General features: G+C 40.8%; 1 protein-coding gene and 1 long non-coding RNA gene across 7 annotated transcripts in view; one reads left to right on the forward strand and one right to left on the reverse strand.

The window, feature by feature from the left end:
• USO1 (USO1 vesicle transport factor) overlaps positions 1–14,245 on the forward strand; it is a 32,745-nt gene that overhangs the window by 3,329 nt on the left and 15,171 nt on the right. For 2 of the 6 annotated variants that reach the window (XM_027457000.3, XM_027457003.3), the window contains exons 4-14: positions 2,829–2,908; positions 4,429–4,440; positions 7,861–7,961; positions 8,862–8,964; positions 9,118–9,173; positions 9,829–9,949; positions 11,672–11,850; positions 12,584–12,724; positions 13,071–13,159; positions 13,544–13,698; positions 13,956–14,167. In XM_027457000.3, the coding sequence (XP_027312801.1) occupies positions 2,829–2,908; positions 4,429–4,440; positions 7,861–7,961; positions 8,862–8,964; positions 9,118–9,173; positions 9,829–9,949; positions 11,672–11,850; positions 12,584–12,724; positions 13,071–13,159; positions 13,544–13,698; positions 13,956–14,167 (1,249 nt within the window). The remainder of the gene's footprint in view (positions 1–2,828; positions 2,909–4,428; positions 4,441–7,860; positions 7,962–8,861; positions 8,965–9,117; positions 9,174–9,828; positions 9,950–11,671; positions 11,851–12,583; positions 12,725–13,070; positions 13,160–13,543; positions 13,699–13,955; positions 14,168–14,245) is intronic. The other 4 variants (XM_027457001.3, XM_072037567.1, XM_027457002.3 and 1 more) reach the window with 2 other exon arrangements.
• LOC106014940 (uncharacterized) overlaps positions 10,157–14,245 on the reverse strand; it is a 92,733-nt gene continuing 88,644 nt past the window's right edge. The window contains exon 9 of the long non-coding RNA XR_011809179.1: positions 10,157–10,392. This is a non-coding gene — a long non-coding RNA (uncharacterized lncRNA). The remainder of the gene's footprint in view (positions 10,393–14,245) is intronic.

Consider the following 14,245-nt stretch of genomic DNA (forward strand, 5'->3'; position numbering starts at 1 on the left):
TGCCTTTTAGCTCTGTTCAGCTGTAAGTCATGCTCCTGTGTTCCTCATTGTGAAGTTGATATGGCAGGAAAAGTAAGAAAGAAAGATTTACAGCTTCATCTCCGAATTTCCTTAGGAAAAGGTCCTGGTTTGCGTGGCTGTGTGGAAGTGCTGGGTACTTCTTTCTTCCTTTTCCTATTCCTCTTCAGATCTTTCATGGTTGCTTCTGGCAGCTTCCTTTTTTTTTTCCTTTTTTTTTTTTTCTTCCCAGCCTTTATCTGGAATAGAAATAAACTCCTTTTCTCTTTTAAGTGTACAAGATGCACTACCTGGTACACCGTTTCCTTGTAGATTACCATAAACTCCATCTCCTGCCTGGGCTGAGATACAAATGTTGAAACTGGCTCTATAGGAAACTGACTTCTTTCACTAGCTTTTCAGCTATGCATATCAGCCATCCTGCAGCCTGAAAACACTCCGGAGTCAGCCTTAAAATGTTCCAGACCCTTATACAAACCAGCGTTCTTTGGCCATATGTTGTAATATGAAGAAGGAACTGTGATCTACAGGAGGACCTTTCCTTCTCCTTGCTGGCTGTCTGGATATTGCCACATCCCACCAGGGACTATTTTCAAAAAAGCTTGGCATGGGCTGTAGCACAGATCAGCACCACTTAACTGTTGGTGTGGAGGAAGGCAGAAGAGCAAAAAATTAACTTGACCTTAGACTCGTTTTATTCTGTTTATATAAAACAAGAATTTTAAAATTTACTTGTGGCAGTTGTAGTAGTTAAAAACCTAATATGAACCTGAGAGACGGAATTTGTGTGCTTCAAGTACAGACTTCAGTTGCTTTGTACTCGTATTTCCAAATTTTCAGAGTTGTGTTATGCTTTTAATTAAAGCTTTTTAAGAGGTAATGTTGCTTGTTAGTCCTTTGATCACTCTTCCATGAGCTGAGTTTTCAGGGTTAAAAAAAAAAATTGCCTTCCTTTCCAGGTGTGCTATCACTGATGACATGATAGAAACATTCAGCTATTTCAGACTTTACTTGACAGGATCGATCATGCTTGGAAGAGGAGGTAAAAGCTTTTTGAGGCGCCCTACCTGGGCAGCACAATATGTGGGTACTTTCACTTCCATATGACTCTTCTCTGCTATTGTTTGTGAACTCGGGGAGTGCTGACTTGCCATTTCGGTCGAATGCCACATAAAAGCACTACTAGCAGCAGGAGGATGCCCCAGGTGGCTTACGCTGGATTGCTGCATTTCAGAAAGACTGCATCTTTTATGGATGTGTGAGAGACTGGAAATCTTTTTCTTTGCTGAAGACTTTCACTACAGAGCAAGAATTGCACAGCTTCCGTCTGAACAGAATAATCAGGAAAATACTGTTGTGTGTGATGAAGACCAGATGGAAGCAAGGCAGTGAGTTGCAAAGATACGGTGCTGCTGTCCTCATTTTGTGATGTGTTCTTCTTTCAACAAGAAAAACAAGGCCAGCTTTTTCCATATGCACATAAAATTTGGTTATTCTTTTGTAGCAGCTCTGATTTTCCTGGGAGAGGAAAGGAAAAGTGAGGCCGAGACTTTTTTTTTCTCCCCAAAAGTCTCCAGGAAGTCACTTATGTGTTTTTCAGATGTGGAATTGTTTCAGTTACATGCAAAGGAAGCCACAGGCTTTGTAATACTGTGTTGAACTAAAATTACATTAAAGGTAAAGGGTGAAACATGCAGCTGGGAAGTCTGATCATACCTGCAGGACAGGAAGGTTTACATAGACTAAAAGCTTCTTTTATTTGCTTTGACTTAGATTTTGGCAGATTTTTGTAGTTGTTGCTTCCCTTACAACACAGCTTAAACACAGGTGGTGAGTTGTGTGACACTGAGGAAAAAAAAGAAGTGCATGTGTCTGCCTAGGACAACAAGCAGGGCAAGGATTCAACTCAGAACCCAATGGGAAGGGACAAGCCATGCTGAGCCGTGGTAACTGCTAGTTTTGGATTTAGTGTGTCATAGAAAGGGAGGTGAGTTGATGCTCTGAGAGCCTACTCAAGTCCTTGCTGTAGTGATGCAAGAAAGGTAGGGGTGGGTTGCTCCATTCTGTCTTCTCAAAGCCGGTGGATCACCTTAAGGCAGCTCTGCTTTTTGGCTGTAATAGCAGCTGTAAGTTTGTCATCTTTAATTAGTGGTCTAGCAGAGGTAGCTGGCCTCAGTTAGGGCTTGGCTCTTAACACTGCTGGTTGGACAGGTTGTTTTGAGGGTTTGCTGTGAACTGGCCTAGTAGCTTCCTGAAATATGAATGAATCTTCAATGGTGTGGAATCCTCACTTTGTATGCCTTGGAGATTAGTGAAAACAAAGGCTTAAAAGTTTGAATGAGAGGTCTTAGTTTTGACAGTGTGCCCTTCCAGTGCTTGGCCAAGACATGAAAATAGCTGCTAGGTTTGTCCCTACTCGAGGTTTCTCCTGGCAGGAACGGGTTGAAAGGTGTGACTCAGGAAATGGGAGACGTGCTCACCATGAAGCTTCCTGTGGTTGTCTTGTGTCACCAGACTTTGTGGATGTGGCCACCTCAGGGAGTGGAACGGGCAAAGGGAATTTGACTTCATTTAAGGGACTGGGAAGCTCATGGTTGGTAAAAACATGGCATTATACAATACCCATCCACGTCAGTTCTCTTTTGCAGTAGTGCTGTAAAGGCAACTGCAGGAGCAGAAACCAACATCGTAAACAAGAAATTGTAAGAGAAGTTGGAAATAAGTAAGTCATTAAAGCTAATTGTAAAGAAATTGTAAGAGAAGTTGGAAATAAGTAAGTCATTAAAGCTAAGTGGTTCTTTTATTTGCAGTTCAGATTCTGAAATAATTGGCTATGCTTTGGACACTCTCTACAATGTAATATCGAATGACCTAGAAGAGGAGGAACAAGGTAAGCTCTTGATGGTTATGGTTGTATTAACTTGGGGGTGCTTTCCTTGTGGGTTTTGTTCAAGTTATGAACAGGAACAATGTCCAGTTTACTAATATGTAGACTTGCTTTGTTATCGCATAGCTGTTAAGACAATGTGAAGAAAATCTGTTGACACAGCTTGCACTAAAGTAATGCTGGATCTTGTACTGATCTTAAAATCAGTGTTATGTGAACAGCACCCAGGTTGTATTTTTTCTAGTTTGTAAATATCACCAGGTCATTCTCTGCTATTGGTGAAGGACAGTTCGGACTGTTACTGTCAAATAGGGCTCTTCTTTCTGAGAACTTAACGATACCAAGAGATAAAGTCTCAGGTACCTTTGATAAGGTGGTTATAGTAAGTGTGAAAATGTTGCTTGCCAGCCCTGTTACGGTATTTTATGAAAAGACTTCCCAAGATAATTAGACTTAGAAACACAGTTGACAGTTACGTTGTGGAACTTAATTTTCTGAGGCTTGTTATGCTAGTCCCTTAAAAGTAAGGGCAGCACACAGACTGACTAGGCCTACACAGTTAGCCAATGCTTTGCTATTTTGTGGTTTCTGCCCCTCCAGCCTTTATTTTATTTTATTTGTTGGTCAGCCACCAAATCTGGTCTGAAAGGCCAATGAAATTACAGCAGCCATGAAAAGTAACTATTTTATAAAAACTTTGGTACTCTGACGAAAATGACAGTAGTAACCCAAATTAGGCTTGAGCAAGAAGAATGGTTTAAAAATTGAATAGATGTGCTGGATCCAAGAGAGCCAGATGTTCTGGCAAGCAAAATAGCTGCTGATCATAACGAGTTCAGGCTCTTGAATGGTGCTGAGGGCAGGATGATCCAAGCTCCCTCATCTTTAGCCTCTCGGATGTGTGCAGAGAATAGGGATGGGGTCTGGCTGAGGGCTGTGCAAGTGCTAGCTTGGGAGGAGGCTTCCATCAGGGAACAACATCAGGCTCTGAGCTTGTGTGCATTTCCTGCTTTAACTACTGATAAATATCCTGTTGGGAAGTAGGTGAGGATTGTCTGATATGTAGGCATTTCTGCCAGTATGTTTGCATCACGTTACGTCCTTCTGAGGTGTACCTTCAGCAACGCATTGCCTCTTACCTGAGGAGGCTGCAAGAGATGTGTAAGCTGAAATCCTTTGTGTGTTGCATTACTCTTAACTTTCTCTGAAGTTGGCAGTTAGCTTTACTTGCCATTCTTTTCCCTGTTTGTGGTAGTAGCTTTCATTCTTGACTCAACAAGAATGTTAATAGCAGTCTTAAGAAGAGCAAAGAATTGACAAATTTGAGTTCTGTATGTGAGATGATGGGTGTTGTGAAGGGTACAGGATGGTTCTGTACAGCTGCCTGAAGGAGTGATTTGCCACAGAAATGAGGATGGCTGCCTTGGAAATCTGAGCTTATGCTACTATTGGTTGTGCTGTTTGAAAAACTATTCAACTTGTGAACCTTTCTCTTTCTCTTTTTCTTTGATCTGCATTGACAGATGATTCTGAAGGTAAAAACCTTTTTACTTGTATAAATATGGCACTTGATAGATGTAGTTGCTACTCACACCCGTAACACACTCTGCTGTTTAAAAAGGACACTGTAAAGACTTGCATTAAAGTTGAGTGCATTTTGTGTTCTGCTCTGAAGTACAAATTTGCTTTGGAGCTGAAGTGGCTTCCCAAGGTACTATTTCATGTGATCTGGGCATGCTGAATGCTGGCAGACTTGTTGAGATAGTAATAATAAATTCTTGTTTGGGATGTCATGCAAGTGCAGCCTCAGTTGTGGTAGGGTTTGAATGGGAAGAAGGATGTGCAGAGTTTTTTGTCTTCAAGAAGCACTGAAGTTTGACACAAATCCTTCACAGTGTCTCTTTTAAGCAATGCATGTTAAAAATAGTGTTTACCTCTGCCATAAGTTCACCACTAACGCTTATTATTCTTCCTTATTTCTTCAACTTTTTATTAAAATGCACTTCATGTGTTGATTTAAAGATGAAATTCTAATTGATAGTGCTGGATATTGGTACATCTTTAAAAGATAATCTTAAAAAATGGAAGCTGTTCTCCTCATTTGAGCCACATCCATGTAGATTTTTAAGAGCAATTTTAGGCATAATTCTGGAAATAGCAAGGGCTTAAAAAACAAATACCTTTCCCACCGTCCCCTCACTTTAATTATTTAATTCTTCCTTTTCTTAGAAGAGTCAAAAATATGCTGAACTAGAACCAAGCTTTTGGAATAAAAGTAGATCTCTAGCAAGCTAGTAAGAGGTAGTGTATACTGATGACTGCTGCTTTTTTTCCTTCTTGCCTTAGCACCCAGAACTTGTGCAAGGATGAGGGTTGGCATTAGCAAGAATCCAGAGTTGAAACCCTTGCTATTTGTAGCTGAGCATGGCTGTAGGAGCAGATGAGCAGTCACGGCCTGTGGCAAATTCCAAGTGAAATATTTTAACCTAAGCCTGTATTTTAAAAAAAAAAAAAAAGGGCAAAATAGTTCAGGTTTATACCTTGCTTTGTTTGCAGCAAGCTACAGTGTGCACAATCCATATATGATTCCTCAGCTCAGTCGCCCTACTTTACAGTAGCAAGTTTGGCGACTGCCCTTGTGTGGATTTGGTTTGCCTGTTGTGTTTTTTTATTGATGCACTGTGGGAGTGGCCCAGACTTGATAAGCCCCCTCCTCTTCAGAGAGGGCCATATCAGATGTACTTGGGTTTTGCTAGATGTCAGGGCTAGAGTTACTCCTGCATGTGATTTGTCTTCCCTTTTGCTACCATCTGTATTTCATAGTTTGTCCTCTTAAAAATTTGCAGCAGATTGGTGCTGCTTCTCTGTCACCTCATGTAAACTACCTACCAATCTCAGCCTCATTGGGAGGACTATGAGACTATGTTACAGGAATGATCAGTTTCAGTCTGATTACTCTAAGGCCACATAAAAAAAGGCCTCTTAACTGTACTGAAATCCTTAAACATAGATGTTATAACAAACTCAGCTTGCAGTGTTTGATGGGAAGGAACAGTTTCAACTTGAAGGAAATTGGCTTGACTGAATTAAATTTTTTTCTTGGCGCCAGTCCAAGCAAATAGGTAGTCCTTTGATTTCTCTATTTTGGTGTGCCCCTAACAAGGTACAGAGTTTCAAGATTATTTCTGGTCTTTGACCCTATTTATAGGTGCTTGGCTGCCAACAGTTGGTGGCTGTGAATCTTATGGTTCAAGTAAAAGGAAAAAAATCCTTGCTTTGCCTTCCATTACCCAAATCAGACTTTCAGATTTGGTCAGAAATTGGTTTTTTTTTTTTGTTGTTTGTTTTTCCCTGTGCTTTATGCTTCGAGCCATTCTTGTGCCTGTGGTTTCATCAGCTGGCGTGGGATGGCATTGCAGTGCTGAATGTATGTGTGTGGTTGGTAGGGTAACCTGGTTTAGAAGATGAGTGGCAGTGCTTTTTCTGCAGGCCTTACCTGCTGTGTTTCTGGTCTGTCCTACCTGGCACATGGGACAGAGGCAGGGCTGATGGCAGCATGCTCTGCGGGACAGGAGTTGCTTTGAGGTTATGGAGAAAGGAGGAACAAAGAAGGAAACTGTTCAGGAGATGTGTGGGGAGAGAAGCTTTGTAGGGAGAAAAGTGCTCAGCCAGAGTTGGGAATGTGAGTGGCTGCGTTGTGTTGCTACCCCTGTGGCTGATCAATGTGCATTTAGCCCCTTGGTTTGTTATGTTGCTTTGAGAAACCTCATAGAAACACAGCTGAGCAAGGAAGTGATGTGATTTTTTAACTCAATGAGATACTAATTTCTTAGAGGTGGCCACAGGTGTCACAGAACTGAATGTTCATCTCTTGAGTGGGACTGGGTTGCTCAACTACCTTGGCTGAAAAGCTCCAGTCCCAGAAACTGTATTGGAGCTGAAAATACCTTCTCCTCCTGTCCAAAACGAAAACAATCTGAAGCTACCTCTGAGTTAAAATTGCAATTTGAGAGTATGTCAGTGGAAGTTCATTAACTGTGCCAACCATTAGTGCCTAAATAAGATAGTTTTGTGAGAGAGTTTTGTAAATTGTCACTCAGACTGGAAAGCCAGCAGTGGGGCAGAGATGTAGTTTGCATATTTTCTGTTGTCTTGTGGGATACTTTTGCTTATTATCCATTTATGCAACAATGATCAAATAATTCTGTGAGACTGAATTGATCCGCTACTTTGATTCCGCACAACTGGAGAGTAAATGGAATGATGCTTGATTTTCTTTGTGAAATTAATTTAGATGCCAAGGCTGGGAGGTTTTGATACTTAGCTCTTCCACAATTATTCTCTCTTCCTGATGTTTAAGTCCCGTCTAACTGCTGTGTCAAAATATAACTGAGGTTACTTATTCTGTGACTCTGTGGCTTACTTTCTCCACTACTCTCTTGAAGCCTCTTGGTGTGAAATATACATGACCCTTGCAAAAAGGTGAAAGGTGAAGAATCCTGTACTGGGTTAGTTGAGCTTTGTGGAAATGTTGAGTCTTTCTGCTCTTCCTTTGTCTGAGTTCTCTGGTCCCATAGAATTGTTTGGTTTTATCTGAAACAGGTGACGGTCTGAAAACTGTGAATGTAGATGTGACCAATGGGAAAAGGATTTTTTTTTTTTAATATTTATACTGGACTAGGTTTCTGTTTGGTAGATTGTTAGTTCCTTCCTTGATTTTAAAACAACTCTCAATAAAAATTGTGTAGAGTAGCCTAAGCTACTGGCTTTTTTTTTTTTGTTTTGTGCACAGCTTGTGGCTCTTTGTTTTTGAAAATTATTTAAACTTATTAACACTGTATCAGTGATCAAAAGCTTGTCTGTCACCCTTGGCTCTATTTTAGTGAGAATAAAAATACAACTAACCAAAGTTATTCTGTTCATGTGTTGTAATGCGTTGTTTTTGACTATTACAGAAGAAAACTCACCTAAACAAGTTGATGATTTGGGAAGTCAGTTCACAGAGATTTTCATTAAACAGCAAGAAAATGTCACTCTCTTGTTGACACTTGTGGAGGTAAGCAACACCTTGGTGCTGGGAATACTGAAGGATATGTAGTGCTGCACAGTGAGGTTACCTTAATGCATGTTTTCACCTTTCCATGGAAGCATGTGTCAAATGTCAAGTGCCTGACTGCCTGGCAAGTTTGGGGTTGGAAATGAGTGAAGTCTGTGACCTGGATGAAAGCCATTTGTTCCAACCTGAAAACAAGATACCACTGAGAGGGAGGAGGGGATGCTGAGGAAGGGATGATGTATGTTCAGTCTTCACCTGTAACTTGGTACAGAGTTAAAATAATACTTGTCATCTGAATCGGTGATTCAGTGGGTGACTTCACTGTGATGGCTTAAAACCATAAGGGTTAGAAGTACAGAAAGCTCTGTGGGGTGACTCAGTTGAGATGTAAGCCCAATCACCAGCTCCTGAGTTTAAGCTGACCTGGGGAGCCCAAAGGTGTGGTGGTGGTCAAAGCCAGTGTGTAGACTCGTTAGTTTTTGAGCTTTCTCTTTCTTTCAGGATCCTACTTTAACAGAAGTTGTTGTTGTTTGGGAATGGGGAGAAGATAGAAAAGAGCCAAAGGCATTGCTTTTTTTTCCCAAAATTTCTGAGTAACAAGGGTTGGTCCCATGAGGGCTGGGCTGTCTGTTCTAGAAAGAATTAGCTAGGAAAGCAACCCCTGAGGGGAGGGAGGGAGGGAAGGAAACTGCTGGGACTTCGTCTTGCTTGTATAATAAAATCAAGAACCAGTGTTTTGATTTGTCGGCCATGTGTTGTAATACATGTAGGATGAATGGAAAAAGAAATGAACAGGAGATAAAATCCCTTGCCAGTTTTATGTCTGTTCATAACTGTTATCTCCAAGAGGAAGTGGAATAATGAGGAATTTACTACTTAATTACCTCTCTATCTTTGCAGGAATTTGATTTCCATGTTCGTTGGCCTGGAGTGAAACTACTTACATCACTTTTAAAGCAGCAAGGACCTCAGGTGCAGCAGATAATTCTTGTCAGTCCTATGGGTGAGTGCTCCAGTTGTTTGCATGTGAGCTTCAGCTTGGAAGCTCACCAAACAGAAGGCAGAGAGCTAGAGCAGTTTTGAGTGAGGTGTTATCAAGACCTCTAGCAAGAAAAGAACTGCACCTTTTATGCCTGTTTCTGTGTACTTCTTGCAGGTGTTTCTAGACTCATGGATTTACTAGCAGACTCGAGGGAAGTTATACGAAATGATGTAAGTATAGATCAGAGGCTGTTGATTCTCTTCATAATTAGCAGCTGTCAACTGTGTGAGCTGCTTAATATTTGTGCAGAATTTGGATTAAGTTAAATGAATGCATGTGAGGGAAGCATCATGGTTATTAATTAAAAATACTCGAGTCTTCCCTTGAGTCAGGTGGTTCCTGCATGTCTTGCCACAAATCAGATAACGAAGACAAGCTGTTCCTGTGTATTTGCAAGCATCGAGTGTTGTATTCCTATTGTGTTAGCTGATCTTTCTCGTGGCCTTCTGTCAGGTTCAATTGTCTTTTTCCTCTTTACTCATCAGACAGCAGAAAGCTCAAATTACTTAGTACAGAAGAGATGAGGTGTCTTACAAGTTTACTCTTTGTTCTTGTGTATAGCCACTTAGCATCCTTTTTGGCAGTGTTGTGCTTCTCTTTTCAAGTGTGGTGAGGCGTGTGGTAAATACTGGGTGATGTCCATGCTGGGTTTGGTTACCTGTGCCAAAAATGCAGGGGATATGCAATTCTGTTCTCTGATCCTGGCCAGGGCTTATGCTGCTCTTTTAGCATTCTTCTGAGAGCTGTGACTTGTGACAAGTGGTGTTCTTTAGTAAAATTCAGTAAAACTAAGTTTTTAATCACTTCTTCCCTCTTTCTACCAAGGGAGTCTTGCTGTTACAGCAACTGACAAAAAGTAATGCAGCCATACAGAAGATTGTTGCCTTTGAAAATGCCTTTGAGAGACTTCTGGATATCATAACAGAAGAAGGGAACAGTGATGGAGGTACAGATGTGTCTAAGGCTCTTTTCATGGTTGTGCCTTCTGTTTTTACACAAGTCAATGGGTGACTGTTTAAAAGTTGACATGAGTGTGCAATTGGAGCTTGTTAAATGCTTAGAAGGATCAAAACACATACCTGGGTTGTAACAAATTAAGAGAAACATGAGCAAGTAGGCAGGTTTTCAGCATATTTTGAAATCTAGCTTTGAGATATTTGAGTTAAGATAACAGTTAATTTGTATGGGCATGTGTGCATAAGTGTTCATGTTTGGTTTACATTTGTGAGTGCATGTACTTGGGCAGTGTCCCCTTTTGTCACTTACTGAGTTGAGTGTCAGCATTCCTCCTGCGAAATTCCTGGATGCTTGGAAGTAACAGCTTGCTGTGTATCTTCAGCATTGCTGGTGACTTCAGTTTTCTGGTCAGCTTCTAGGCAAATCATTTACCTGGGGGTGAAGGATAAGAAAAAGAATGAGCAAAAATGATGTTCTTACGTATTTCCTTTGTTTCTCTTGGCAACTTGAGTTTACCACTGGCTGCAGTTTGCTGCAGGATCTAGTTGAGTAAAAAGATGACCTTCCTGCAAGCTGCAGCAGTAGTTAACATACTGCTGGTCTCCCAGCAGAGCTATTCCAGGTATTTTGGCGTGGAAGGATTAAGCAATGCTTTAAGTTAAAGCTGCTATTTTTAGGCAGCTAATAATTTTAGGGGACTCGGTATGTAAACTCCCATGTGCCAAGAATTGTTTCTTTTCTCCTTCTTACATGTGTGTTCCTCCAGCCTGTGGCCTGCTGAGGGCTGGATTACCAGCTGTGGCTCTGCAGTGGGAGTGGGAAGGGGGGAATGTGACAGCTGGTCTCATGGTTATCCCACTCTCAAGTCTGGCACTGTCTGTGTGTTTTAACAAGTGTAAGAACTAAATATTTATCCTTTCTATGAAGTCCAGAAGGCAGCCCAGCAGTACCAGGAGCAAGCTACCTTTATTTGTGTTGTCCTCTGGACAAAGTTGTCCAAGGACTTTCTCTCAGAGCACATAGTTGATTAGCACCTGTAGTTTGTTTTCAACACATACAGTCTGTAAGTAAAAACAACAACAAAAAAAAGCAACAAAAGCAAAACCTAAAAAAAAACCATTTGCTTCAACTCCAAGGAGCGCAGTTTATATTGGTTTGTTGTAAGGGATGTTGATAAGAATTGCTTCTCTTGTCATTTTATTCTTCATTAAAAAAGTAAAATGAAACTCTGAAATGAGTCAAAATTGTAGCTAGTGATTACAAGCGTGTATAATCAGTTACAATTTAGGTGCACTTTAAGAGGAATTTAATTTTAGTACTTAAGCAACACTACTGTCTCTGTCTTAACTTGAAGTACATATATTTCAAGACACCAAGTGTTCGTGAAGCTTTGTTTCAAGTCCTTCACGTGACTACCAATTAAATTATCATATGAACTACGTATTCTTCGAAAATACTGTTTCTGCTTCAGACTTGTGGAAGAACCATAATTTTGGTTTCATTTGAAATATGCTGGATCACCAGTGATATATTTCACTTGATCTTTGATTATTTTTTCATGCTTGAGGTTCACAGTTCTTGATCAAAATTTGATGGTGTTAAGAACAAAGAGTTCAGAAGTGTGTGTTCTGTGCCTCCTAGAATCTGCTGAGTATGTGGAGAAACTAGAAACTTCTGTCTCACCTTTGATTAATCCTTTTTATTCCACCAGGAATAGTAGTGGAAGACTGTCTCCTCCTTTTACAAAACTTACTGAAGAATAATAATTCCAATCAGAATTTCTTTAAAGAGGGTTCATACATTCAGCGCATGAAGCCTTGGTTTGAAGTCGGGGATGACAATTGCGGTTGGTCTGCACAGAAAGTAACTAATCTTCATCTAATGCTGCAGGTAAAACATGTCTTCTAGCTGCTAGTACCAATATCAAGGCTTCTTCAGCTTTGCTTACAGTGAGGAACACATGCAACATGTGACAGCTGAGAAATGTGTGCTTTCTTTAGCTCACAGTATTAGTGTGCCAGTATTAATGAGAGATACTCCTTTCAGTGCACGTACTATTTCTAAATGCTGAACTCGTAACGGGTGGTGCATCAAGTAACTTTATTTCATGTAACTTAAGATGTAACAGTGATCGGAGTTAAATATATGACTAGAGGTGTTCTTATAAAGAATCCTCCTGAATTCATGTGTAGTTATGGTGCACTTACAGCGCTGTTCAGTGGATTCATAATTATTGATTGTAGGATGCATTGCCTTCTGCTCACCCCTCCAGAAAAACACATTTTCCTGTTACGGAACACTTCATGTAGAAACTTGAGATTTATGAAGCTATTTTCTTGCTTCCCAAAATGTAGCTCTGACAAATTGTGAGCCAAATAAAAAATCAGTGTGATTGTTCACAACTTAGTTGGAACCTCTGCAATGGAGTCCAGTGCTTGAGAATTTGAGAGTTACACTAAACTCAGCATCAATTGACCATACTTAGTAATGAGGTGGATGTGCTGTTTAATTGTTGTCTTTTATGCCTGTTTTTAGGAGCAATTGTTTTTCATGGATAAATCATGTTCTGCCTTTTGGAAAGTCTGGGACTCTCTTTACATATGGACTTCTTTTTCCCCTCTAGCTTGTTCGGGTACTCGTGTCTCCCACAAATCCTCCAGGTGCTACCAGCAGTTGTCAGAAGGCCATGTTTCACTGTGGGTTGTTACAGCAGCTCTGCACTATCCTGATGGCAACAGGAGTTCCTGCTGATATCCTGACAGAAGTAAGAGGGAACAAATAGATATGGGAGTGGGTGAAAATAAATGGGTGAAAACAGGAATCTACAGGGATGACTGCAGTGTCTCTGCAGCAACTGGTTACAGTACTTGTTAAGCATTTATCTCAGATGTTGACTTCCTATATGGAGAACTCACATTTAAGAGTCTTTTGAATTATAATCTGCAGCCAGAAAATACTTGCATTTGCTTATTTTTTTTCTTCTGGATTTCAGGATATCCCAAAGAGGCTGAACTAATTCACATTCTTCCCATGTGTGTCTATTTCTTTTGTTGTTTTTGTCTTTTCATTGCTCATATTTAAGTTTCATTTTTTGTCTGCCCTCTTTGTAGACCATTAATACTGTGTCAGAGGTCATTCGAGGATGCCAGATGAATCAAGACTACTTTGCCTCTGTCAATGCACCTTCTAATCCACCAAGGCAAGTGTTCAATTATGTCAGGTAATGATGTATTGGTATAGACAACAACAGTCAAATCCAAAGCATTTTTCAGTTCAGAACTTGAAATTCAGATACAGACAAACAGCTTCAAGTTCACATTGGGCATAATAGGTATAGCATGAAGGTGTCAGTTGTGTTTCCACAGAGATGAGGCTTAGAAGTCATTTTATTTAACTTTACTTGGTGGTACTTACAAAGTGAGTGAGCAATTAGTTGACAAGTTCCTAGGTCAGGAGGGGCTGCTGCTGTCAGCCAGAGGATAGTCTACAAGTGGGTAATTAAGAATATACACCAAATGGTTTATCTACAGTTGTCTTCATGCACAACTTTGTCCTAATAGCTTTTATTTTTATTACCAAATAGGCCTGCAATTGTAGTGCTTCTGATGTCCATGGTAAACGAAAGGCAGCCTTTTGTGCTCCGATGTGCTGTTCTCTACTGTTTCCAGTGCTTTTTATACAAAAACCAAAAAGGACAAGGAGAAATTGTTTCGACGCTTCTGCCATCTACCATTGACGGTACGTAAGACCACCATCTCTACACTGAGTTGTGAAGCAGTGGAATAGTTCACTGCATCAAATGTTATCTTCCCCAAAACTATTTACCTGTTACTGGTGCCAGATCCAAGCATGATGATTTGGTTTAGGGTTTCTATAAGACTTGAAATAGATGGCCTTTAATTCTTTGTGCATTTACAGTACAGTAATGCCTTAAATATCTTGCTGTTTCTGTGGTGTGTTGTAATCTCATTTGTACCTCTGGCCCCTTTTGGTAGCTACAGGTAACTCCGTATCGGCTGGTCAGCTGCTCTGCGGGGGCCTCTTTTCAACGGACTCTCTCTCTAACTGGTGTGCTGCCGTGGCCCTGGCCCACGCCTTACAGGAAAACGCGACTCTGAAAGAACAGCTCCTGAGAGTTCAGCTGGCGACAAGCATTGGCAACCCACCGGTGTCGCTGCTGCAGCAGTGCACCAACATCCTCTCACAGGTATGGCCCTGACTGGCCCATCAATGGGATAAAAATCCAGGTGTACAGGAAAAATGGTCGTGAGCAGCTGCATCACAG

The sequence above is a fragment of the Anas platyrhynchos genome, chromosome 4 (assembly GCF_047663525.1).
Source record: "Anas platyrhynchos isolate ZD024472 breed Pekin duck chromosome 4, IASCAAS_PekinDuck_T2T, whole genome shotgun sequence".
NCBI classification, from domain to species: Eukaryota; Metazoa; Chordata; class Aves; order Anseriformes; family Anatidae; genus Anas; species Anas platyrhynchos.